The sequence below is a fragment of the Euphorbia lathyris genome, chromosome 4, assembly GCF_963576675.1.
Source record: "Euphorbia lathyris chromosome 4, ddEupLath1.1, whole genome shotgun sequence".
NCBI classification, from domain to species: domain Eukaryota; kingdom Viridiplantae; phylum Streptophyta; class Magnoliopsida; order Malpighiales; family Euphorbiaceae; genus Euphorbia; species Euphorbia lathyris.
Window position 1 is genome coordinate 84,314,526 of NC_088913.1, and position 26,268 is coordinate 84,340,793.

At 34.7% G+C, this 26,268-nt stretch overlaps 3 protein-coding genes across 3 annotated transcripts; 1 reads left to right on the plus strand and 2 right to left on the minus strand.

Annotated features, from left to right (window-relative positions):
* Nucleotides 1-3,437: 3,437 nt before the first annotated feature.
* On the minus strand, nt 3,438-7,123 carry LOC136227539 (cytosolic endo-beta-N-acetylglucosaminidase 1-like). The gene is made up of 4 exons (XM_066016233.1): nt 6,752-7,123; nt 4,902-4,993; nt 4,329-4,464; nt 3,438-4,232 (listed from the first exon to the last, which is right to left on the minus strand). Exons 1-4 carry the CDS (start codon nt 7,115-7,117, stop codon nt 3,564-3,566), a joined length of 1,263 nt encoding a protein of 420 aa, XP_065872305.1. The 5' UTR covers nt 7,118-7,123; the 3' UTR covers nt 3,438-3,563.
* A 1,772-nt stretch (nt 7,124-8,895) lies between these two features.
* On the minus strand, nt 8,896-15,019 carry LOC136227419 (DEAD-box ATP-dependent RNA helicase 18). The gene is made up of 11 exons (XM_066016080.1): nt 14,660-15,019; nt 13,636-13,872; nt 12,514-12,768; nt 12,132-12,211; nt 11,937-12,042; nt 11,420-11,533; nt 11,037-11,135; nt 10,788-10,877; nt 10,609-10,715; nt 10,368-10,511; nt 8,896-9,649 (listed from the first exon to the last, which is right to left on the minus strand). The coding sequence occupies exons 1-11, from the start codon at nt 14,930-14,932 to the stop codon at nt 9,379-9,381; spliced, it is 1,776 nt and encodes a 591-aa protein (XP_065872152.1). The 5' UTR covers nt 14,933-15,019; the 3' UTR covers nt 8,896-9,378.
* Nucleotides 15,020-19,546: 4,527 nt separating this feature from the next.
* Nucleotides 19,547-24,567, plus strand: LOC136225495 (uncharacterized). The gene is made up of 6 exons (XM_066013538.1): nt 19,547-19,685; nt 19,767-19,833; nt 19,921-20,028; nt 20,128-20,226; nt 21,751-21,876; nt 24,357-24,567. The coding sequence occupies exons 1-6, from the start codon at nt 19,656-19,658 to the stop codon at nt 24,491-24,493; spliced, it is 567 nt and encodes a 188-aa protein (XP_065869610.1). The 5' UTR covers nt 19,547-19,655; the 3' UTR covers nt 24,494-24,567.
* The last annotated feature ends 1,701 nt before the right edge of the window (nt 24,568-26,268 follow it).

Consider the following 26,268-nt stretch of genomic DNA (forward strand, 5'->3'; position numbering starts at 1 on the left):
TGCAAAAATATCCCTAACAAGCAATTTTACCCTTAACGTTTAAAATGGTGCAATTTTACCCCTAACGTTGGAAGCCAAGAGCAATTTTATCCCTAATGTTGATAAATTGGATCAATTCCAGACACTATTATAAAACACAGATATTTTTGTTCATTATTCTGCACCAATTGCATAATAATTCGTTCTAAAAAAAGGATTTCATGTTTTTTATAATATAATAATAGATTTTGGGATTAATATTTATAAATTCGGTGGATTTTTTGATTTTTTTTTGTCTAATCTGTACAAAAAGACAGTATATTTTTTATTTTTTTTATTTTTTTCACATCCCAACGAATGTTTGTGATTTGTTACTGATAAAATGACACACATATGAAGTGTAGATAACAAGATTCATGACCGAGAAGACAGTTTGATGAATTATTTCTCAAATTGACCCAATTTATTAACGTTAGGGGTAAAATTGCTATTGGCTTCCAACGTTAGGGGTAAAATTGCATCATTTTAGACGTTAGGGGTAAAATTGCTCCTGGCCCAAAACATTAGGGGTATTTTTGCACCTTAACCCATTATTTTTGTTTGGTAAAATTGCGATCAACGGTTGGTGTTAGTATTTAAAATATATAATATGAGCATATTTTAATTCTTGGAATTTTCTAATTTGATTGTCAATCTAAAAGTTCTTAATTTTGCTAACGGCGAGGACCTATCCTCTTTTTTATCTCCTCAATTAGATAATAACCCAAATTTAGTTTGGAGAAGTATTTGGTGTTCCTTGCAGGTCATTAAGGATGGAGTGAGATGGAGAATTGGACGGGGTGATCAGATTTCCATTTGGAAAGATCCTTGGCTCATTAATGATGAGAAGAGAATGATCGAGTCAGCTTGCACGGAAGAAAATCAGTTTGCGATTGTGTCAGATCTCTTTATTCCAGGTACCCGTCTTTGGGATAGGGGAAAGATTGAGCGATGGTTCGACCCGAGGGAAAGGGGGTGTATTCTTAACATGGTGGTGTCGTTCAACAATAGATATGCTAGAGTGTGCTGGCAGAAGGCGGGGCTTACGGGTCCAGGGGTCGAGTGGGAGTGGGTGGAAGATTGAGCTCTGGAAATGGTTAAGACGACTTCTGCAGATTTGGTGGTTAAGATAGTTGCTTTGCTTTGGGCTATTAGGGAAAATAGAAATATGACTCTTTGGAATTCCCAAGATGAAGGCGTTGAGGGGGTGGTTCGGCGGGCAAATGTGATGGTGGCGGAATGGCAGACGGCTAATACTAGAGTCGACATGAAGGGGAGGAGACATAGAAGTGCGGTTAAGGGTCAATGGCAGAGGCCGCCGATGGGATTTGCTAAGTGCAATGTGGATGCATCTTTGTTCGCAGACGTGGAGCGGTATGGCATATGGGCGGTCCTCAGAGATCATTCAGGTAAGTTTTTGGCTTGCTTTAGTAGTGTTGGGGCGGGTGTTATTTCTGTCCCTCTTGCTGAAGCTATTGCAATTAAGAGTGCTTTGGATTGGTGTAAGTCTAAGCACTTTAGTAATGTGATCATTGAGAGCGATGCGAAGGTTGTTACAGACAAATTACTTGGTACTGCTTCAGATCGCTCAGAGGTGGGAGTGGTTATTGATGATATCAGACAGATTCTACTTAGACGTCCAGATTATTCTATGACCTTCATCTCGAGATTAGCGAACAGAGCGGCTCATATTATGGCTAGGCATACTCAGTCCAATGCTAGTTTTTGGTGATTTTTCTATCTCTGATTTCTTGGTTTCTATATTTTGTAATGAATATTCTTTGATTTCTTAATACTATTTTGTTTGGTTTCAAAAAAATATTATAGAAATATAAATAATATTAACGAATAAATAAATATGTTTGAAAATTAAAAAGATATTTTTATCAGCATCAAATATATATAAACAACTTTGCACAAAAAATATTTTATTTGAAGTTTTTCATAAAAAACTTCAAAATGTTGCAGTTCCATAAAAATTGTTCAACGCTGATATTGTATGAACTTAACCAATATTTCTTATAGTTTGAAACACTAACGACTCTTCCAAAAAAACTGAAACAAACAGCTCTTATTATTTTGTTCATTAAATTTGAAATTGTTTTATTTTTTTTAAAGGAGTATGTGTAAGTTCATTTTTTTCAATTGGGTCCCTTTTATTATAACATGGTGTGAAGTAAACATGGGCTCAATTCAATCAAAACTTTAAAATTTAATTGCTCAATTTATATATAAAAAGAAAGTATAAGATATTTTTAGAGAATTAAAATTAGGCAAAGACTTGAAAGAAGACTTTGACAATCACAATAATTGATAATCTCACTCAACTATATATACATATATTTAATTGAAACCACATGGTTGTTGAGATTTAATTTAAGATTTTATTATTAGTTTACTTATTTATTATTACATAATTAAATCACAACTCTTTGTGTTTAGGATTAAATTATTAGATTTATCAACATGATCTCCCATTATCAAGATCTGATCAATATTGGGATTTTGGAGAGGGAAGGAATAAAATAAAAACTAATGATTGAAGATAAAGTATGGAGAGGATTAGAAATACAAAATTCTAAGATAAAAAATAAACGTTAAGTTTTTTTATATAATTTGTCTAATTTCTCGGTTCAAATCTCATTAGACACTTGAATCCTCTCGCAATTAAAACTTTTTATATAAACACAAGTTTGATGCTTTATTTATTTGCAAAATATATTATTTCATTAAATTTGTCCAAATTTATATACATGGCGGCCAACATTGCGTTTCTATAAAAACATTTTAAAGAAAAAACATATTAAAATGACTAAATTCCCTTAAAACGGTTTTATTAAAAAAAACAAAATCTTTACAAGTAGGTTTAATATATTATCCGCTTCTGAACTTGTTTAAAATATTTGATTGGATCCTTAAACTTTCAAAATATTCTAATAGCTCTCAACTTGCTTAAAATATTATGATAACCCCCTTAACTTATTTAAAATGTAAACAATTAATTACTCGGTTGTAAAATAAAAAGTAAGTTGTATACGGAAAGTGTTTTGTACGTATTTTGAAATGTTATTAGATAATTCACAGAATCGATTAGAACATACTAAAAGGGAAGTTCTTACCTATCCAAATGTAAAACTTGTTCGCGAACTCATACTCCGAACTTGGTCATTTACTTTTACAAAGCGCGTGTAATACACCTTTTGTATGCAACTTACTTTTTTTTGTAACAGGTGAATTGATGGACTGAAAGTTTAGAGAATCAATCATGCTTTTTGAACAACTTAAGGAAGAAATGATATATTAATCCTTACAAAGAAAAAAAAGAAAGCTAAACTTTCATAGTTAAATTTGCAAACATTTAAACCATAATAACATATTTGTAAATATTTTAAACTATAAAGTTTATTTTTATACCTATTCTGACAGAATTTAATGGACTACTAACGGAAGTTTCTGTCGGTAATCAACTTTTTCTTGTAGTACTAGCCATAGCCAGATCAAAGCAACATAGCATAAAAAGGGAAAGTAGAAACATAAGTTTTTAATCACTGATCTTTAACATTCAATTGAAAAAACGGTGAATCGTCGAGCTTCTGACAAATGCCATCGACGGTACAAGCCTGAATGACGAACTTGAGAGTACAAGTAGTTGAGGGAATGGAAATATCGGTAACATAAAAAGCTTCAACATATGTTGCACCGATATATTCTCGAATCCTTTTGAGTGACCCCGAATTTCTAGCATCATTTTTCGAGTTCTTTTCGACATAAACAATGTACTTAGAGAACTCAAATTTACTTCCATCCTTCAACTTCCAAGTGAGTTTAGCACTAACAAGCTTAGAACCATGTGACCCTAAACTCCACTTGATATTCTGAGCCTCGATTAGCCATGAACTCGGGGAAGGAAACCCCGAATTTCCTCCTTCGGAGTTCTCAATTCGGATATGATCTTGCCTAACTTTTCCATTTTCAAGCATAGGCCTAAAACGTACAGCACGAATTCCAATCAATGTGAATCCATTCATTTCGATGGTACCCTCCTCTATGATCCATCCCGGAGGCTTGTTAACACTGCGTGGCACGATCACTTTATCGAACTTTTTCGATGATTCGTTAGTCTTGGAGGGTACAATTAGTATGGATGTTGTTTCATTCGAAGGCGAAGAGAAATGAAAAGATACACTTAGCGGTGAACCTTCATTCGCTCTTACCTGCACCGCAGTTGAGGCTTTTATCAATAAGCGAAAATGGAATCATAAATATCGAGAAAAAAAGCGAAAAGCGTAACGGAAGAGAAGATTGCTTACACAATATGTAATGTAGAGAGGCATTTCATCAAGAAGTAAATTCCCCTTAAACATTCTTGTTGAGAAACCTTTGTTGCTTTGCAAAATTCCCTTGAATGCGATGTTTATTCCGTCGCGAAAAGATGCTTCCTTGAAGCTAGATTTTTCAAAATATACGCAGAATTCGGGTTTTTTTATTAGTGAGTGAAAAACATTATACAAAACACGCAAGGGGTCAATAGATGAAAACGTATTAAAATTACAGGTTTTTTGGGATTAAGCATCAGAAAGGTCATGTAAGACGCAGATTCCGTCGCTAATACAAATATCGTTACAAATTCGACTTAATTTAGCGACGAAAATTCCGCCGGTGTTAATTTCTTTTTATTTTTTTCCTAAGTCGGGGTTGAACGAATTGGCTTAAGTTAGTCGTATTTAGTTTTTGTGAAATCTAATTAAAGTTCGTATTTTTGTTTGGACCGACCGAATTTTATGACAGTGAATTTACGGATGCCAGTAATTTTGAGTATGTATGAAATGTTAACAAAAACGGGTTCGTTTAGATAGCCAATATACTTTCTATATGATACTTACTCCATAGAGACTTCAATGGAATATGATTTCGGGTTATTCCGAGGTGAATTTGAAAGTTGTTCCCCTTCAACAAAACCATGATGGCCACGACCCTGAACAACAAAAAGATTGTTCGAGGGTTAAATAATTTATTTCTCAAAGTGTAGATACGAGGCCAAATTAGTTCGTGAAGTTAAAAAAACTCGCTTTAGTCATCAACTCGTTAATTTATAACCAAACTCATCGATTTCTATAACAAACAATATAACGGATTAAATCCCAATTCAGTGTTTCCACTCGAGGGTCTTATCTATATATAATATAAAACAGTAACGATGGGGCTGAGGTGTCACTTCCTCCTTTTTTACTGATAAAAAATATAATATAATATATAATTTATTAATTTTAAATATATTATTATATTTATCTATAAAAAGATTATTTTATCTATACTATATCTAAGAGTTCTACAAAATTTAAATTAATCCCTAAAATCTCTCTAATTCTCCGTATATCTATCTATATATATATATATATATATATATATATATATATATATATATATATATATATATATATATATATATATATATATATATAATATAAAACAGTAACGATTGAGCTGAGGTGTCACTTCCTCTTTTTTTACTGATAAAAAAATATAATATAATATATAATTTATTAATTTTAATTATATTATTATATTTATCTATAAAAAGATTATTTTATCTATACTATATCTAAGAGTTCTATAAAATTTAAATTAATCCATAAAAGCTCTCTAATTCTCTGCATATCTATATATAATATAAAACAGTAACGATGGAGCTGAGGTGTCACTTACTCATTTTTTATATAGATAAAAAAAATATAATATCTATATATAATATAAAACAGTAACGATGGAGTTGAGGTGTCACTTCCTTATTTTTTATATAGATAAAAAAATATAATATAATATATAATATATTAATTTAAATTATATTATTATATTTATCTATAAAAAGATTATTTAAAGTAAATGTGAAAATAAAATAATAATATTTAATTTATATAGCACCTTTATATCATTAATTGTAATTATTAAATTATATTTTTGTTAATATTTATATGTTAAGATGAATCCGTGCATCGCACGGGCCAAAAACTAGTTAGTACTTAAATCACTACAAGAAAATGCGTTATCACGACAATATTTTCATGTTTCGTCTGTGATTTCCAGCGGATTACCTTCAACAAAAAATATACTTCTTTTGAATTATTATCTCAACAAAAAATAGAAAATGTGTATATATTCAGACATATATATAAATGCATAATGAGTAATTTGATTTGGTTTAGATTTTTTTATATTTTTTTTCCAAATGGAACCGAAAATTTACCTAAAATTATAACTGATTTCAAATCGAAAACTTAAAAGAAAAACGAGTTGAGTCAGTTTGGTTCAGTAATTCGGTTTTTACCTAATAATGCACATTGCAGGGTCCATTTGTTCTGGAGTAAATTTCAGCTATCAATTTGATATTTGAATTTGTTATTTCTGTCGAATCAACCCAAAATGTCAAGTGTTACTAATAGAAACTAACATATATCAAAAGAAGTCATTAATCATGTGTTGACACATGTCACTTTATGATCAGTGCATCACATCATCCGTGTGCCCGAATCAATAATTTGATACCATGTTACATCTCAACCAATAAAATATAACATTTACTTTTTAGTTAATTATTGACATAAGATTTAGACCATAAAAAATAAATTTCCAACTTTAAATTATAAACCTTAGACTCCAAAATATATGTCGTAGTCCATGCAAAATTAGGGATTTATACCGACGGAAATAGAAAAAAGTTAAGCGAAATTCGTACCGGAAGTCCATGTCTATGGGCAGCAATAGTCCAAGGAGGGGGCAAAGTAACTAAATAACGAGCAAAATAAACAAGAAGATCAATCAAATACCAATGCCAAATTGCATAAATATTCTCATTCTTTCCTCCTTGAATCCACTTATCATGGCACACAAGAATTATAGGCCAATTTGCTAAAGTATAGCTTCTAAGAGGAGCAAAAGACTTGTTAAACGGGTAACGAAAGGACTCCAAATAGGCTCGAGTTGCGAGTTTTTCGAGGGTTTTTATCGGGTAGGAGATCGGAATCGAGGGCTGCAACGGATCAAATGGAGGCGGGTGAAGTTTAGAGGATTGAATTTGAGCTTCATAGTTTGTTATAGGCATGGTGTAAGGGAATTCAGGTGAGTGTTAGTGAATTAGTGTATGCTATGCTATATATAGGGAGCTAAACTCGTTTTCAATGTAAGCTCGTTTTTGTAGTTTTAGTGCAGAAAAGTATGAAAAATAAGCTATAAATATGAAACAATAAAAACATGTCCAGTGAGAAACTCATTTTCTTGAAATTTAATGTTTCAGTTACCAATATCAGTGTCAATTCAAGTTGGTTGGCATAGCGTAATTGTGTTATGTCCTGCAAGTTCATCAACAGCACCACCATTAGTATGATATTGTCCGCTTTAGACCAAGCTCGCACGGATTTGTTTTTGGGCTCCTTCCCAAAAGAACTCATACTAATGTAATTGGTGAATTTATTTATAAACTATGTAACTCCCTTATATCTTTCCGATGTGGGACTTGAGATGTATACCCAACAATCCTCCCCTCAGACCAACGACCACAAGCCTCCCCTTCAGCGATAATCTGTCTAATCCTCTTGTACCGCTGCCAACCCGCGAAACGCGCTGCCTGACCACCACAATATCAGGAAGACTTTCGACACAAGGCACCAAGCACAGATTTCCCATCGCGAGGTCACACTGAGAGCCTCCCACATCTCCTTAGATCTCATGCACCATGACTCCGAGCATTGTATGCATGTTCCCCAGTCGAACCATCGGCTCTGATACCATTTGTAGGACCCATGAGTTCACCAACAGCTCCACCATTAGTATGATATTGTCCGCTTTGAACCAAGCCCACACCGATTTGTTTTTGGGCTCCTTCCCAAAAGGCCTCATACTAATGTAGTTGGTGAATTTCTTTATAAACTATGTAACTCTCTTATATCTTTCTGATGTGGGACTTAGGATGTATACCCAACAAAATGTATTCAAAATAATACCCGTGTTGAACGAGTTGTGGCAATCGAATTGTCTCTATAGATAGTGTTAGCATGTCAAAAACTTCAAATAAAGTAGAAACAGTCAAACTTATCATAGTAGAAGATCGATAAAAAAAATTAATAAAGAAAAGTTAAAAGAAAGTAAAGAAGGGGTCATCTTCTGGCTAAAAGCCAGAAGACAACCTCAAAACCTGAATGAAGAAGTTAAAAGTTTCTTAACGGCTAGTGCAAAGTAAAGGATGGACTTAGCTAGAAGAAAACCTCAAAACATGGATGAAAGATGTTAAAAGTTTCTTAGCGGCTAAGGCTTTCCTCTCCTTCCTTTCTATCAGCTGCATCGTACTCCTCTTGGCACCATCCCCCTGCTACAGTCTAAAATGCAACACAGATGCAGCTTTATTTTCTTCTCGGGTCATGCTCGTCGTGGTGTTGCGGGACCATTATGGTATCTTCTTGGCAGCTCAAATGCCCCAAATCACATGTCTTCCTCCTGTCATCGAATGCGTGGGCTTTGCTTCGTACCCTGCATTGGGTTTCCTCTCTACGGCTGCATAATGTCATTTTCAAATTTGATGCAAAGCTTGTCATCAATGTTGTCCATCCGATTTAATGATGTTATTTCTCACTATCGAGAGCTTTTTTCTCAAAACGACTTACTCTGTCCAATTTGTGAGGCGACAAGCTAACGTTTTAACACACGCTTTTGTACAATCTTCTCATTTAATGTCTATCCCACAGTCTATAGTCATATCCCGAGATTTGTTTTGTCTATTATGTTGAACTTCTGCCCGATTAAGGCTCGTTAATCTTATTTCTTTTCAAAAAAAAAATTAATTTTATTGAATTAAAGATAAACCTTAAGTTATTTTATTGGCAGAAATTGAAATTTAGTGACCATATTATAACATTGGAAAAAATAAATAAAAGTCCATACATTTAAAACCAAGATTCAAGCTATAATCTCAAAACACAAATCATTGTATGTTTTACTTCATCTTTTATACTGGTAATTGCCCATCTTGGCACTAACTGCTACAAAATTGCATACTTTAGTACATTTGCCATAACCAACATCAAACCCCGGTTGGTATCCCGCCGGACTACCAACGCTACTTTACTTCTACAGGTTCAAACTGTATCGAAAGTTCAATACGTTTGGTTCAACAGTGGTTTGATAACTCCAATCCTTCCACCTCCAGTTCAAATTTCTTAGAAACGCAGTTTGATCATATGTTACTCTTCAGACAAACTCCACGTCAGCTCCAACTCCCTTTCTCACATCCCGGAACCCTTGCCGTCGAGTCGAAACAGACATCGAATGACGCTATTTATAAACTGAACATTTGCAGATGATTCACTTTTACTATAACAAATCCTCAGTCCCTGTTAACTTGGCATATTCAGTTTCATCAATAGTCCCCTTCTTTAGCTTTTTCAGTAACCGATATTCCCGAGCCAACTCGTCATCGTCTTCAACGCTCTGAGCAGCTCGTCTTTGTTTAGCTGTTTTTTTCCTCGTAGCAGCAGGTGCTGTAGTTGAGGTCTTGCTGGGCTTCTTCAGCTTTGGTTCTTGCTCTTTTGCTTCTTTCTTAATCTTCAAGTTCTTCTTTCTTTGCTTCTCCCGAGATTTATCCCTGTTACAGTCATTATTAAAGGTACGGCTGTCAATTTCAACACGATTTACAGAGACAACACAACTGGAAATATATGAATTTATAAATATATACTCCAATTCTATTATTAAATCTTAAAAAATATGAAATCTTTTTTTTCTTGTCATCTAAACTTCACATGTGCGTCATTTTATCACTCATTCGTAACAGATCACAAACATATGATAAGATGTGAAAAAGATTTTTTTTTAATTAAAAAAATATTAATTTATAAATATTAATCTCCAATTCTATTATTAAATCATAAAAAATATAAAATCTTTTTTTTTTTTCAAAGCCAACTGATATACAATTTGTGAAGAACAAGGAACAAAATATTATGTTTTACAATAATGTGTGAAATGGACCCAACTTGCCAACTTTAGGTGTAAAATTGCTCATGGTTACCAACGTTATGGGTAAAGTTGCACCATTTTAGACATTAGGGGTAAAATTGCTTTAAAAGGTAGAGGTATTTTTACACCTTATCCCTTTTTAAAATAATGGAAGCTTAAAAATCAAATCCACTACATGTAAACCAGCCTAGTTGAATGCCCGGGTGGACAAAATTTTACCAGTTCTGGACAATGCAATAAATTATGCTTCTCCAGACCGGTTTACCTACCAGGTCCGGTGAGCGGGTTTTGACAACATTGGTTGTAACAACATATACATGGAGGGGACCAGAAGGAGTTCTTACTTGAACTTGATGTCCTCCAATTTGACATCTTCAGCTGGAGTGAAACCAACAGTTGAAAGTGAATGGTTCTTTACCTCGGACATTGAAGGAAGTTGCAATAAGCCATACCCCATACCCAACTTCCCAACTTCAAGTTCTTTCCATCTGAAAGATTAAGCATACAATATTATTCAATCGACCGTGCTAAAAGGTCCGAAATTAAGTGAGAAATTTTAATTCCAGAACAAGCCTGATCAGTTACCTGAAAATGTACGAGCAATGATGCTCTTTATACGCACGAATAAACGAAACAAACGCTCTCAGTCCTTTCTCCATAACATCTCGATCTTTCCTCGCAGCAGAACGTATCTGAAAATGATGTGATTTCACAATCAGATAAAAGAAATGAAAAGACAATGCAAGTATGAACATTGCACTTACCAGAGGAACAACATCAGGAGCATTATCTGTACTTTTCCTCTCTTCAAGAGGAATACGTCTTATGCGAAGAAATTCTACATAAGCTTCCTCCTGCATAAGTATAAGCGAACTGATGATTTTTTTCGTAGTGTGGAATCAATCATGAATAAATGAACACTGAAACGTCAAGGAGCAGTAGAGTAGATGAACTTATTGACTAAGTTAGAAATAATGACCATATTCACATAAAAAGAGATGTAAGAGGTGAACCTTTGGTAGCAGGAAAACAATGGCAATTCCTTGTCTACCCAACCGAGCAGTTCGGCCAACTCTATGAACGAAAACATTTGGATCTTGAGGTGGATCATACTGGCAAAAAAAAAATCAGCACAATCAAATATTAAATATATGGAGAAGATCAATAACTCATCATTCGGGTAAAATACATCCATGGCCCCTAAACTTCATCTCGTGACACAAAAGTCCTTGAACTTTACAATTAACATTGAAGTTCAAATCAGCGAAATTACATTAAAAAATCAGCGAAATCATGAAGTCAAGGGTCATAATGTTAGCAGCAATATAGTTCAGGGGTCATAATGTTAGTAGCATTATAATTCAGTATTTACAAAATAACAAGGTCATCCTGCTACCTGCACTATACAATCAACACCAGGAATATCAAGTCCACGAGCTGCAACATCCGTACATAGAAGAATGCCACTTGTGAGAGATGTAAATGAAGCCAATGCTTTCTCTCTCATAGTCTATCATCCAAAAATAAGTTAAAGGGTCAGTATGCACAATGATTAATGGGATAAGGTCCAAATTTGCCGAACGTTTTTGGAGAAGTGTAGATATATCCCTAACACATGAAATGGTAAAATTTTGTCCTCAATGTATCCAATGTGGATCAATTTTGGGTCTAAACAATTGTTCTCGATGGTGGGGGGTGTACCGACACCTCGTGCCCCCTTGCCTATGTCTCTGGACCCAGATAAGAGTAATGTTTTTTGGATTCTGTCACCTGGACCCAAAATTGCTCCAAGTTGGTAACGATTTCTTACATTAGGGATATATATGCACTTTCTCCAAAAACGTTAGGGACAAACTTGGACGTTATCACATGATTAATTCATGACATCAACATAATCAAATCCTAAAATGTACCTGTTTCATCTTCCCATGAAGGGGAATTAAAGAGAAACCCTTTAAAGCAGGAAGCTGTTGAAGGACAACCCCCCAGTAATCAACACAAGCACAAGTCATAAAGTATCTGCAAATGTAACAAAGTCATATAATCTCATTAGCCTTTGAGATCGATCGAGTTTCCCATCCATCACAAAATAAAGATGTTAAACTCACACTATAATTTTTTTAGACTTGTTCTTAACGAGGATATCGACAAGCTGTGATGGTTTGTTATCTGCTTCGCATTCCAAATACTGCATAAACATGAGAGGAAGGGAAAAAATCAACAGCCAACTAAGGAGCACTGCAAGAGATACCATATTTAGCACATTGAGAAGAATGCCTTCAGAGCAGATAAACCTATGTAAAAGATTTTTGCCCAAATGTTTAATATCTTATATGTGTAATAATATGAATCAGAACAAATATTTATAACAAACTGGTGCAATTTCAACACAATATTCTTCTGTGCAATGTGCAACACTGTCCTTTGATCTCTAACGGCTAACCTAAAAGAACCATGAAGCATGTATTATAAAGTTAATCTAACCTATACCTCGAGTTGGAGACCTGATGGCGTTCGTGAAGATGGTACTTGTGACGATTCTGAGTCATTTGATTTTGATTCAGCTCGAACTTCAACCCTCACAGGATTCCTCAATCCTGCTTTAGATAGCTCTTCAACTGCCTCAGTTTGAGTAGCTGAGAAAAGACCAGTCCTCCGAAGCTTTGGCAAACGAGATATAATGGCACTTATCTGCTTCTGGAATCCCATATCCAATAACCTATCAGCCTCATCCAGAATTAAGACCTGTTTTACCAATGAACATAAAAAAACCAATAAGCTTTACCGTAGTTATTAAAGGAGCAAGGGGGTCTTGGAGCCTAGGTGCAAGGTTCAGGCTCGCTCATGAGACACACGAGGCACACTAAAGAAAAGTAAATACGAAATCATAAATAACAACAATTAACATTTCTAAAATGCAACAAATAGTCAAATACTAAATCATATCCAATTATCCATCAGCTTAATCATAAAATGCATGAAATAAATTCCAAATTAACTACTAACTCTTCCATATTCATAATTCATAATATAAATTCTAAATCTAAAGATTAAAGTTCAACCAAATTCTAAGTTAATTAACTCTAATAACTACTTTTCATCAAAACTAAAGTCTCCATTTCGATATTTCTAAACTCTTCAAACTGGAGCAGTTTTTTTTTTGTTGTTCTTTGAGATATTCCTACCATTCAAATCTTCTTCCCTTTTCTATTTACTATTTCTTTTTATTCTAATTTACTTTCAGTTGATCATATAGATAGGAAAGGTTGAGATTAAAACATTGTGTAGCTTCTAAATGTGCGCCTAGGCGCACCTCAGTCAAGGTGTTAGGCTCAGAAACGCACACTCAGGTGCAGGCCTTGCAAACAGAGCCTGCCTTTTGGCTTCTTAGGCAACATGTCTGGAGCCTAGCGCCTTTTGAGACTGAGGCACATCTTTGATAATTATGGCCCCAAAGCAAGGGGATGGTTACATTTCCTCTTTTAAATGAGGTAAACGAGTAAATTCTATCCCTTATCGGATAGAACCCATCTTTAGCTGCCGTATATGTTACATAACAACTCAAAATTCAATTACATATCTCAAAATTGATTGAGTGGCTAAAAGAATTACCTCAAGGTCGCGAAAGTCCAAGTCATCAACTCGTTCCATTATGTCAAATAGCCTTCCAGGGGTTCCAATCAATAAATTAGCTCCTTCCTCCTCTAGTTTCTGCACATCAGCTTTCACCTCCACACCACCAACAAGAAGCATGGACTTAATATTTGATAAGGTTGCAATAAAAGGTTGAGCCACATTATATATTTGAGAGGAAAGCTCCCTGGTAGGGGAAAGAATTATTCCCATCACCTGCAAACAAACCAATGAATAATATGCACAGAAAAAATCTAACCAACACAACTCTGAATAATTTAACAGCATAAAGTCCAAATTTTCCCCAAACATTTTTGAGGAAGTGCATATATACCCCTAACTTAAGAAATGGTAGAATTTTGTCCATCAACATTTTCAACATGAGCCAATTTTCACCCCAGTGGTGGCAGAGCCGCCCTTTGACTCGCTATATGAGCTGGGCTCGAAAAGAAAATTTATCCCTACTTAGGCAAAAATGACAAGGTTTTGGCTGAGACAAAATAAATAAGATGCACAATTGGGGTTGCAATCTGTACCCCGCATACGAAGATAGAGGGATGGGCAAGGGTTCCTATAAGGGGTGGTCTCCAACAGCCCGGGATGTGCCGGAACCGTCTCCCTGCCTCGATCTCTATGCCCATTTAAGGGTCCCATTTTATAGGTTCTGTTACCTGGGTCTAAAATTGCTTCATACTTTATCTGAACCTAAAATTGATCCTAGGTGGGAATGTTAATGAAATTCTTTTATCATTTCTCACATTAGGGGAAATTTGGACCTTATTCTTTATTTTAGTGCTAAACCATTAAATTAGACAGGTTTGAGCAAACAACTACTGAGCTGAAGTCACTAGAGCAATCAGTAATTAGATACTAAATTAAGCTAGAACAAACTTCTGCAACGTGTTTCCAGGTGGAAAAACGATTAAAAAATCGAAACTCTTGCTGAGTTCCTTAGTTTTTCTTCGCCAACCAATAAGCAGAACGGGAAAGATAAAAGGAGCACCTGGTGGGGTTTGGGCGGAGACGAGGCTCGGCGGAGAATCTCAACAAGTGGAACAACGAAAGCAAGGGTTTTTCCAGAGCCGGTAGCAGCGTCGACGGCGACATCCTTATAGCTGCAAAGCAGTGGAATTGTGGCTGCTTGAACCGGCGTGCAAAACTCGAAACCGGCTTGTGTAAGGGCATCAAGGACGGACTCCGATAGCGGCGGTTGTAGATCGGAGAAGCGCGTATTGGTTAGCGCTCTATTTGGGTTCTCCGTATCTGTGGAGTTCATTGTTTCAGTTACCCGCCGCTTCTGCTCTGGTTTTTGCTGAAGGGAAAATGTATTTGAATTCACCCACACGGCGTCGTTTTTGTGCCCTAGTTTTGAATTTCCTTATGGAAGGAATTGGAAATCGGTTTGGAATAACAATATAAACACCCTTTGCCGGTAAAATGCACCTCAATTTAGGTTAACTTTTATTTTAATAAAAGGGTTAAGGTGCAAAAATACCCCTAACGTTTTGGGTCAGGAGTAATTTTACCTTTAACGTTTAAAATGGTGCAATTTTGCCCCTAACATTTGTAGCCAAGAGCAATTTTACCCCTAACGTTTGTAATTTGGGTCAATTTCAGACACTATTATAAAACACAGATATTTTTGTTCATTATTTTGCACCAATTTCATATCAATTCATTCTAAAAAAAGGATTTCATGTTTTTTTGTAATTTAATTATAGAATTGGAGATTAATATTTATAAATTCGGTGAATTTTTTGAATTTTTTTTGTCTAATTCGTACAAAAGACAGTATACTTTTTTTTTTCACATCCCAACATATGTTTATGATTTGTTACTGATAAAATGACGCACATTTGAAGTGTAGATGATAAGATTCATGATCGAGAACACAATTTGATGAATTAAAACTAAAATTCATCCAATTTATCAACGTTAGGGGCAAAATTGCTCTTGGCTACAAACGTTTGGGGTAAAATTGCACCATTTTAGACGTTAGGGATAAAATTGCTCCTGACCCAAAATGTTAGGAGTATTTTTTCACCTTAACCCTTAATAAAATCACTAAATTTCTTCAAAAAAAATAAAAAAATAAAATCACTAAATTTATAAAGAATGTTAACTTTTATTTTAATAAAATTATTTTAATCTAGCTATATAGTGACCAGCTTGAATTATATAATTTTGGACCATACGAATTGTGTTATATTCTTTTATATTCTCTCGCATTTCAATTGTTTTCTTTTGAGAGTTTTAGATTTGATCATAATCACTTGTTCTTTTTAGTAAAAGATTGGGAGAGAGAACATTAGAACTCCTAGACATCATAACTAGATTGGCACCTCTAAAACTCAACAATGAACTCTAAGATCCGAGACGTTGTTTAAAAACAAATTAATATAAAAATTAAACAAAACGAAACTGCCCGTTTTTGAAGTAATCATCATAAATAAAAGGATTATAAAAATAAGGATGAGTAACCATCAATGCAACTGTAAATTTTATTGACCATAACGAACGAGAGAGTAAGTTACATGATTGCCTTTCCTTGAAGATATGTGAAACCGTAAAATTCATAGAGTAAATGTGGCACAAACAAAGCAATCAGTCCTGTATAACCTCCTATATGTAAGAAAAATTATCAACTTGACCGGTCCTTAAGAAGTTATATTGATTTGATTCAATTAACTTTCAAAATTACCGAAGTTATTAATGATCATGTTTTTTCAATAGATTGAGAATATTAACTAAGATACGTGTCTGCATATAAGTTTGTCCAATCTATTGATATGATTCTATGAATTTTCCTAAGTAGTTTCTAATGTTGATCATCACCCTTTCTGACATGGAACCAATTGGGAGATCAGAAACTTGAATCCCAAAATTAGCTATGTCCAGTTGAATCAAATGTAAGATTTTGTCCTTTATTCAATCTCTCCACGAGTAAAGGTGTTGTTCGAAGGTCTGTGGCCCTTTTTTTTATTACTCTTTCTCGTTCGAGTGGGTGGAAGAAGTCAAACTCATACAAATTTGAACTCAATTCACAAATTCAATATCATTTGAAGAGTCTCCACAAATGTGTCATCATGTTTTTCATTATTTCACTTTTTATGTTTTTCTATTTGTTAGAAAACTTCCTCACCGTACTCCAATAGGGAGGCTGAGACACTTCCGGTACTTCATCATTCTAAAAGAACAAATCAAAATCAGTTTATTCGTCTAGTGTCACTCGAGTGGTTTAATCATCGAGAGAATTCTTAATTGCGTCGAGTGGCTAAAACATTGATAGAATTTATAGTTGCGTGAGATAAGGATACTAGAAAAGCACATATATTTTATAGTATATTTGAAAAAAACATAAATTAATTTTTATATCTAAAAAATCTTCATATGTTTAAATTTTTTTTTTTGTCGAACTGAATGAAAGGAAAAAACAGAAAAAAGAGCAGGGGCAGCTAAACTAGAAGCCTGGGAAAAGAGATGCCTGTCAGGTCTTCATGAAGAATCTGCAGAATACCAGCAGGAGCAGAAAGAAGAACCTCAACACCAAGGGGAGCTTCATGAGCCAAAAATAGCAAGGAGATCAGCACATCTATTCCCTTCTCTGTGAATGTGGTTGAGTTTGGACCAAATGAACTGCGATAGCAAATTCCGAATGTGGCCGATTAAGACACGGGATGGATGATGGTTCGAGCAACCATTAATTATAAAATTCACAGCTTCGAGACAGTCAGATTCAATCCAGATTTTGTCAAAACTTTACTGTAAGGCCAAGTTTAAACCAGTAGCAATTTCCCAAAGCTCGGCTTCAAACGAATTACCTCGGCCAATCTTATGTAAAAAACCCGCTAATCCAAGTGCCATTCCCATCTCGAAACAGCCCTCCTGCAGCTATATGGTCGTTGTTATCGCGTCTGGAGCCATCTGTGTTCAGTTTAATAGTAGTGTTTGAAGGTTTCTCCCATCCTATCCATACCTCTGATTTTCTCCTCCCCCCAGTTTCATTAAACGGCATCAGCCAGCTAGTTTCATTTTCTCTCAGCCGACGCTTGATGAAGCCGTGTTTGTCATTAGGCACGGCAAAATCTTTTTGGAATATCAGTTTATTCCGCCATTCCCAAAGAGTTGCAGCAATGATGACGAAAGTATGTCTCCAATTTTGGATGCCATAACTAGAGTCCAGACGCACGATACATTTTGTAAACCAGTTCTCCTCAGTCAAATCAAAGAAATCCTGCCAATAGGTATTAGAAATAAAACTTCTCCAAACATCAGCACTCAGATGACAATCCCGTAATGCATGTGTCAGAGTTTCCACTGCACCATTACATCTAGAGCAAGTCCCAACATCTACCAGATGCCTCCGACAGCGCTCCGCATTTGTCAAGAGCCGATCATGAAGGTTAAGCCAAGCAAAAGTCTTAAAACGCTGAGGCACTTTTAGAGTCCAAGCAAGCTTGAATCTGTTATTGTTCATAACAGTAGACTCATTATTAATCAAGGCATTATAGGCTGACTTACAAGAGAACTCTCCAAAGGCTGAAAAACGCCAGCGAGGAATATCATGAAACCCCGAGTCACGAGAAACCAGGACACAATGGAGTCGCATAGCAGTTTCTTCGTCAAAGAAGGCTTCCAAAATCTCCCAGCGCCAATGACCATCACTATTAATAAATTCCTTTACTTTGTGATTGGATAATTCATCCGGAATAGGAATCACAGCATGGTCTCTAAGCCTGTAATTACCGAGCCATATATCATCCCAGCAGGAGACCAGACTGCCATCTCCAATATTCCAGGCTAAACCATTAAAAAATTCATTAAAAACAGAGTTCAGACTTCGCCAAAGGAACGAGCGATTTCTGACAGCTTTCCTATCTCCCCCAAAGATAACGTCCTTTCTATATTTAGTTGCCAGGACAGTAACCCAAAGTTGATTTGGTTCCTTCCAAATTTTCCATAAAAGTTTCATCAGCAGAATTTTATTGTTATCCTTAGCCTTTCGGATACCCACCCCTCCCAAGTCTTTCGGGTTACAAACTGTGTCTCATGGGATAAGGTGAATTTTATGATCCTCACCATTGCTACCCCAGACAAAGCCCCTATTTAACTTATCCATATGAGAGGGATTTTGCTTTCCAGGAGCTAAGTTTGGCCTGCATTTTATTAACAGTGTCGGCAAATGTAGTCATGTAGACTCGACCATGAAGAAGAGGGACTCCCAAGTATTTACCAAGGCATTTGGTAAGCGAGATATGTTTAAATTTAATATTTTGTTTTTTTTACATTTCATAAATTAATTTTATATCTTAAAAACTTACCCATCATATTGTAATCGGCTCGTTAAAAAGATAATGAACTCAAGCTCAACATTTTGTTCGCGAACTTTTCACGAATTGTTCATGAATTTATTAATAAGGTTGTTTATAATTCTGCCCGCGAGGATCTCATTGATTCAGTTCATGAACTTAATTGGTGAATAACTCATTAATTGTATTGATTTGAAGTTACTTTAACATAGTTTTGAATTCTACACAATTAAAATTTATTTTTACACAAAACTGATGTTATTTTACATTTCTCCCTTTATCAAAATATTATCATAAAAAATAATCGAACCAAGCTTATTCATAAGCATGTTCATAAACATTATAATCGATCTTGCTCACGAGCTTGTTCACGAACCTATGATCGAGCCAGCTCGCGAGCTTTCGAGCCGAGTTTTACTGTTTTCAAGTTCATTTCATTTATAAATCGAACCGAACAAGATCAACTTTTTTTTTTATCTAGTCGAACTGAACTACTTATGAGCGGCACGGCTCGTTTAGAGCCTACTTTCCTACTATGTCGTTTGGAACTCGATCTTAACCCGCCTAACAAATATTCCATCCAACGACATGTCGTCGTCTTGCTGGTAATACCACTTCTCTACTGCGAAACTGCATATATCGATCGAAGAAAGAAAATTGTTAAACATCAACTGAGCTTCTCCGAAAACGATGCGCACTTTAGCAGCTCAATTCAAAACTGTAACCCTTTTACTCTACAATGCTTAGATTCTTAGTCGAATTTCGATTCCTTTCTCATAATTTCCCCTTCTCAATTTGCAGTATATTTCTCGAATCAAATCTCCTAACCCGCAATCCCGCAATTTCTCATCTTACAGTAAAGGCACAGGTCTTCTCTCTATCTCTTTCTTCGCTTCAACATTAGGGATTTTATAGAACTTGTATTAATCGTCTAATTAAGCTTTGCAATTTGCAGATGAGCTCTCACTTGAAGAGGATGCTGAAAGGAAAGTTGGATGGGTACTGAAACTCATCTTCGCCGGAACAGCTGGCGCTGTTGGTTATCAGTTCTTTCCCTACATGGGTATCTTCAATTGAATGTTTCATATGCTCAATTTTTTGTTGGGTTAGCTGATTCAAAAGGAATTGAAGAGGTGTATGCAATTATTTTTCCCCTTTTCAGGAGATACTCTGGTGCATCAGTCAATTTCGCTTTTGCAGGTTAAGGATCCTTTCTTTAGAAGAACTGGTGCTTCTAGAATAGCCCGTTTTGCTGCTGATGGTAATGCTTTTTTCCCCCCTTTAGTTAGGAATAGTTGCAGTTCTTAATATATGCTTTTTACTGGTGGATTTTGAGCTTTTGCTGGTTTCATTGACTTTCTGTCATAATTTATAAGTGTAAGGCAAAGCATTCTGCAAAACATTGCTATTTATCTCTCTGTTGAATCAAATCCTCTCTTGTTTTTTGTTACTTGTGGATGCATATGGTTGAATGTTTGCAATATTCCAGTTTGTTGGTAAAAGATAAATTGGTGTGGGTTAAATTGAAGAATTATATTACCTTCAGAACTTGAGTTATTGTTAGATATCCCACATTGCCTAAATTGGGAGCTATATGGTCATTATATATGTGAGACAATTCTCGTTTTGGACTTTTGTTTACGTGGTATTAGAGCCTTGTATTCAATGTTGCCATGAATATTTGCTTCATGCTAAAAAATGGTTGTTGTATTAGATATCCCACATTGCTTAATTAGGGAGCTATATGGCTCTTCTTATATGTGTGAATAAATCCTTATCCTTGAGGTACATTTTGGGATGAATTAAACCTTTATTTAGATGGTATCAAAACCTTATATTTCAATTTTGGGTCACCCATGAATATTTGGTTCACGCTTCATATGGTTTTGAGAGCGAGTAAGGTGTATTAATGTCAAATATTATTATGAAGTAGGCCTTAATTATCAGTTTTAATTTTTTAGTTTAATTGGTTTCATGACATGGTTTCAGAACCTCGTAAACCAAGTGGTCGAGGTTCGAATCCTGACAACCCCATTTGTTGATGTAATTTCAACACATGATAAGACGGGCTTGTGGTTTACACGCTTCAAGTCAAGTAGGCATTCGCGTGTGGCATGCTGCAGCAGATATTAATAAGCCTTAACTATCAGCTTAAGCTTTTAGTTCAATTGGTTCCATGACATATAGAAAGAGAGCTATATGGCTTGAGACAATCTTCCTCCTTTGAAGTACCTTTTGGGGTGAGTTAGCTCTTTTGTTTACATGGTATTAAGTTAGGTCTTTCTTTATACGATATCAAAGCCTTGTACTAAATATTGGATCACCCATGAATATTTGATTCACACTCCACGTGGCACATGGTTCTCGGTGTGAGTAGGATGTGTTAGATATCTTAAATTACTTAATTAGAGAGCTATATGACTCCTATATATGTGAGGCAAATCATTTCCTCCTTCAAATTACCTTTTGGGGTGAGTTAGGTTAGGTCTATATTTAGTATTTACATGGTATCAAAGCCTTATATTCAATATTGGTTCACATATGGATATATGTTTAACACTCATAATGCTTGATTGGAGAACTATATCTCTTTATAAATTATATATATGAGACAATCCTCTCATTTGAAGTACCTTTTGGGATGAATTAGGACTTTGTTTACAATTATAAGTATGTAAATATTTTCTGAGATTAGTAGCACATTTTTCTTCTTTCCTATTGTTTATGATGATTGTTTTGTTGACAAAATTCTGAAATTTAAGCTCTACATCTTCTTCATTCCCAGATGAAAAAAGAATGAAAATTGTGGAGTTGGGTGGGGCTCAAGACTTGGTGACCATGTTGGAGGATGCTAAGGATGATAGAACTCGAATAGCAGCTCTAAAGGCTCTTGCTGCACTCTCACACTCAGGTTAATCTCCATGTTTCTCCTTTGGTTTTTTCTGTCTAAACAATTTTTGTAGTGGTGTGACGTAGGGGAAGAATCGGTTTTGCTAGCAATTTGTTGGTTCGGCTGAATGCTAGAAAGTTAGGATTCTATAAATCTATTGATTCTACGAATTTAGGAAGAAAAGAGAGAAATTTATCTTTGAATTGTTATCCAATCTCAAAATACAGCAAATCTTTTGCAAAAGATGTTTAAACCTTATTTATAGCTAGGGCAAGAAAAGAAATAAGCAAAAGACATTATTAACCTTACTAATGGCAAAACGGTGATTAAACTGATTTAAATCATAACCAAAACGCAATAAACAAAACTTGGGTAAAAAGTTTCAATAGTCATTAAAGTAGGGGCTTTATGCATCATTGGTGAGTAAAGTAGTTTTTGACCCAATAAAGTTACTAAAATAGCAATTTATGTTAATAAAGTCACTATGGTAGGATCCGACGATTTGAATCACTAAAAAGCTGTTGTGACTACTACCATGTCAACAAAACCTTATGTCGCCACATGGAAATTAAAATTTTATTTTTTTAATTGCCATGTGTCACCATGTGGCTGTCACGTGGCAATACGTGTTAGATATATTATGAGGTGGTGTTAACATGGAAATCATGTCTGCTTTTTTGGTGGTTTAGATAATCGGATTCACCCATAGTGACTTTTATCGACACAAATTTGTTGCTTTAGTGATTTATTGGGTCAAAAACTACTTTAATGACTACGGGTGCACACAACCCCTACTATATTCACCATAGAAACCTTGATTTGGGCTAGATGAATATTCAAACCAAAGAATATTCTTGAGAGTGAAAAAACTTTGCCCTATTTCAGCACATTATTGGTGGAGAATAGATTTAGATTCCTCATGTAAAAGCGTGCAATATTAGCACTAATGTTTTGTACGTGAAGGAATTTTAGACTCCATTAACGGCAGATCCAACGGAAGTCAAATTTCGGTTAATTTGGTTCTACACTATGAAGCACGGACTCTTCCTCGGGGTCGCCGTGGCCGAGTCGGACTCACCGGACTCGGGGACTCGGCGGGGACTTGGCGGGACTCGGCCGGACACGGCCGGAAAATGGGACACGGATGGGGACACGGGAGGACACGGATGGGGACACGGCGGGACACGGGGGGACACGGCTGGGCTAAAAAAAAGTTAAAAATTAGGGTTTTTTTAAAATTTTTTTATAAAATTGAAGGATCAATTATGCAATTTGTCAAAAATCCTAAATTATAATCTCTATCGCACGAATTAGAATTAGGTCTTCTCTCCTTCCTGCGCAAATCGCGATTTCAACCCCTGTGCTGCGTACATCGCAGTTCTCCTAACATCACGATTTCGTTTTTGTTTGGGAATAATCAGAAACAATTTCTTCTCTCCTAACATCACGATTCCGATTTGTGATTTAGCATGTTTTTTATATATTTTTATATCTAATATATATAAAATTAATTATATAAAATTTGCCGTGTCCCCGCCGCACCCGTGTCTCATATTTTCTAAAAATTCCGTTTGCCGTGTCCGCACCCGCGTCCGCACCCGTGTCCGTGCTTCATAGGTTCTACATCTGCATCATATAAGGTACAAATTAGCGGCTTAATATATCCCTAGCCCCTTATACTTGTCCGAAAAAAGTCAACTGTCCCTATACTTTTAAAATGTTCAATTTACCCCTGAACTTGTTCAAATTGACCTATTAACCCCTGAAATCCACGTGACGAAGTGAGGAGAGATTTTGGAAAAGTTGAAATGTGTAACTTTAACCAAGTTCAGGAGGCTAATAGGTACCTTTCAGAGAGTCAATTGGTTACTTTAAACAAGTTCAGGGGTAGCTAGAACTTTTTCAAAGTACATGGGGCGGTTGACTTTTTTGGACAAGTATAAAGGGCTAAAGATGTATTAAGCCAAAATTAGCTCTTTGGTTATTGGGGAGAGTCTAGATTTAGACTCCACGTATAAACACGGAACCAAATTAATGGAAAATGGGGTTCTGTTGGATATGTCGTTAATGGAGAGTCTAAAATTGCTCCATCTACAAAATGTTAGTGCTAACATTGCACGGTTTTGAACGTGGAGTCCAAATTTCCAATAACCATATGTCTAAATTTTAATTTATCCCTATTACCATGAAAAATAACCACAAGGGCCAGTTTTGCCTTTATAGTTATCTGAGGAAGATAAATTTTACCGTAAAACGGCCCAACGTGGCCTTCGTGTTAGCAACTCTAGCTCAGTTTTATCGTTTTCCAAGTAAACACCGATGAAAATTGTGGACAGATGAGATATCTGCCAAGTTCAGAGAGTCAATTGAATAATCTGAATAAGTACAGAGACACGTCCGATGTGTTGAGTTTTTTTTTAAAATTACCGAAACGTGAGTTTCGGTTTTTGGTTTCCAGAAATCCGTGCAGCATAGGCTTAATGTAGTTTGTGGAATTGCAGATAAGGCTGTTGGAGCTTTACATAAAGCTGGGGCAGTGAGTATAATAAAGTCAACCCCAGATTCTTTGGAGGAAGAGGAAATGAATAATTATAAATCAAGCCTTCTAAAGAGATTTCAAGATATGAAATGTATGTGAGAATTCATCTTAATATGATATTTTTGGCCACTGTAATAAAATAAGTTTAATAAAGTCTTCTTTTTGTTTTGTTTTGTTTTGTTTTCTTAGCTCATTTTTGTTGTTTTACTTTTACATAATAGATATAATTTGTTTTCAAAATTGTTCCTAATGGGACTCCACGGGAGAGTCTATGCTACAATCTGGTTTTGGATATTTTATTTAAATATTCGATCCGGTTTAAAAATTTTCAATAGTAACAGAGGAATTTAAAAATCTTTAAAATTGTATTTGATGCAACTCAATGATACAATTCCTTTTGGTTATAAAAAAAGTAATTCAGTTTTTATTTTTTTTATTAGAATATTTAGGTCCTATTTGGTAAAGAGTTTTTAGGGTAAAATTAGAGGTTTGAGCCACTTTAGAGGGTTTTACTAGTTAAACCTCTAATAGTGGTGTCTGGTGAATAACGGTTTGAAAGAAAATTTTGGTTCCGGAAAGCTAATTTTAAAAAAACTGGTTTTATAAGTCTTTTCAATTAGCTTATTGCTCTATTTTTGTAATGACATTTTTACTTCTAATCATTACCTTTTAACTCCAAATAAATGTTTTATCATGTTTTTATTGTCATTTTTTATGAATATTTGTTAGCAAGCTGTTAAATTTTATCAAATAAATTTACACAATTAGGTTAAATCAGCTAACTAAAAATGTAATTAGATAATTAATTAACAACTAATTGTCAAACATGACTTTAACTGGTTTGAATTTTCAAAATATTTAATAATTATAAATAATTATTTTGGAAGGAAAATCAATTGATATTTATCACTTACCAACAATAACACAAAAAATTAAGATAAATATGTCAAAAAATTTGCTCCGAAGAATTTTTATTTTATTTTGTTTTGATATATATGTAGAAAAAGTAACGATAAAATACATCTATTATCCTTTGACATGTGTAGTGAAAATAAAATATATAAGATTTGTTTTGAATTTTTTTATTTATTTTTGATTTGTTATTAATAAGTGATAAAATATCTATATTATTTGTTACTAATATAATTTTATTTTGATACAGTTTTTTCTCAAAATAAAAATAAAAATATACAAGATATTTTATTGGAACTTTTTATTTTCTCTCCATGTGTATACATGTATGTTTCATCTATTATTCATTATTCATGAGTTATATTATTGTCAACAAATCAATTAAACTAAATGTTTAAGTTGATAGTTAAGGTTGAACAATAGTTTTATTATTAAACTCTCTCACGCGACTGCAACCTGAACTTGAAACGCATACGACACGAACTCGTCTTACTATGTGTTGAAATTTAATCATAAATCGGATTGCTGAAATTCAAACCCCGATAATAGCTTTATTATTATCACTAACAAACTCTCTCACGCGAATGAGCCCTAAACTTGAAATGTATACAACACAAACTCGTCTTACCATGTGTTGAAATTTAATCATAAACTGGATTGCCAGGATTCAAACCTCGACCACGTAGTCCAAGAGACTCTGATACATGTTAAAGAACCAATTGAACTAAAAGTTTAAATCGATAGCTAATACTCGGAATAGTTTTTATTATTATCCCTGACAATCATATTTGTATCCCTAATTACTACCATGTACCCAAACAAATGTTGTTTTGTTCCTTTATAAAAGAAATAAACTAATAACATGATAAACATATCCATATAGCTGCATTTTAGTGGTAAATGTCAATTAATAAATCTAAATTATATTATATTTTTCAAAATTATATTTCTATTCAAAATTA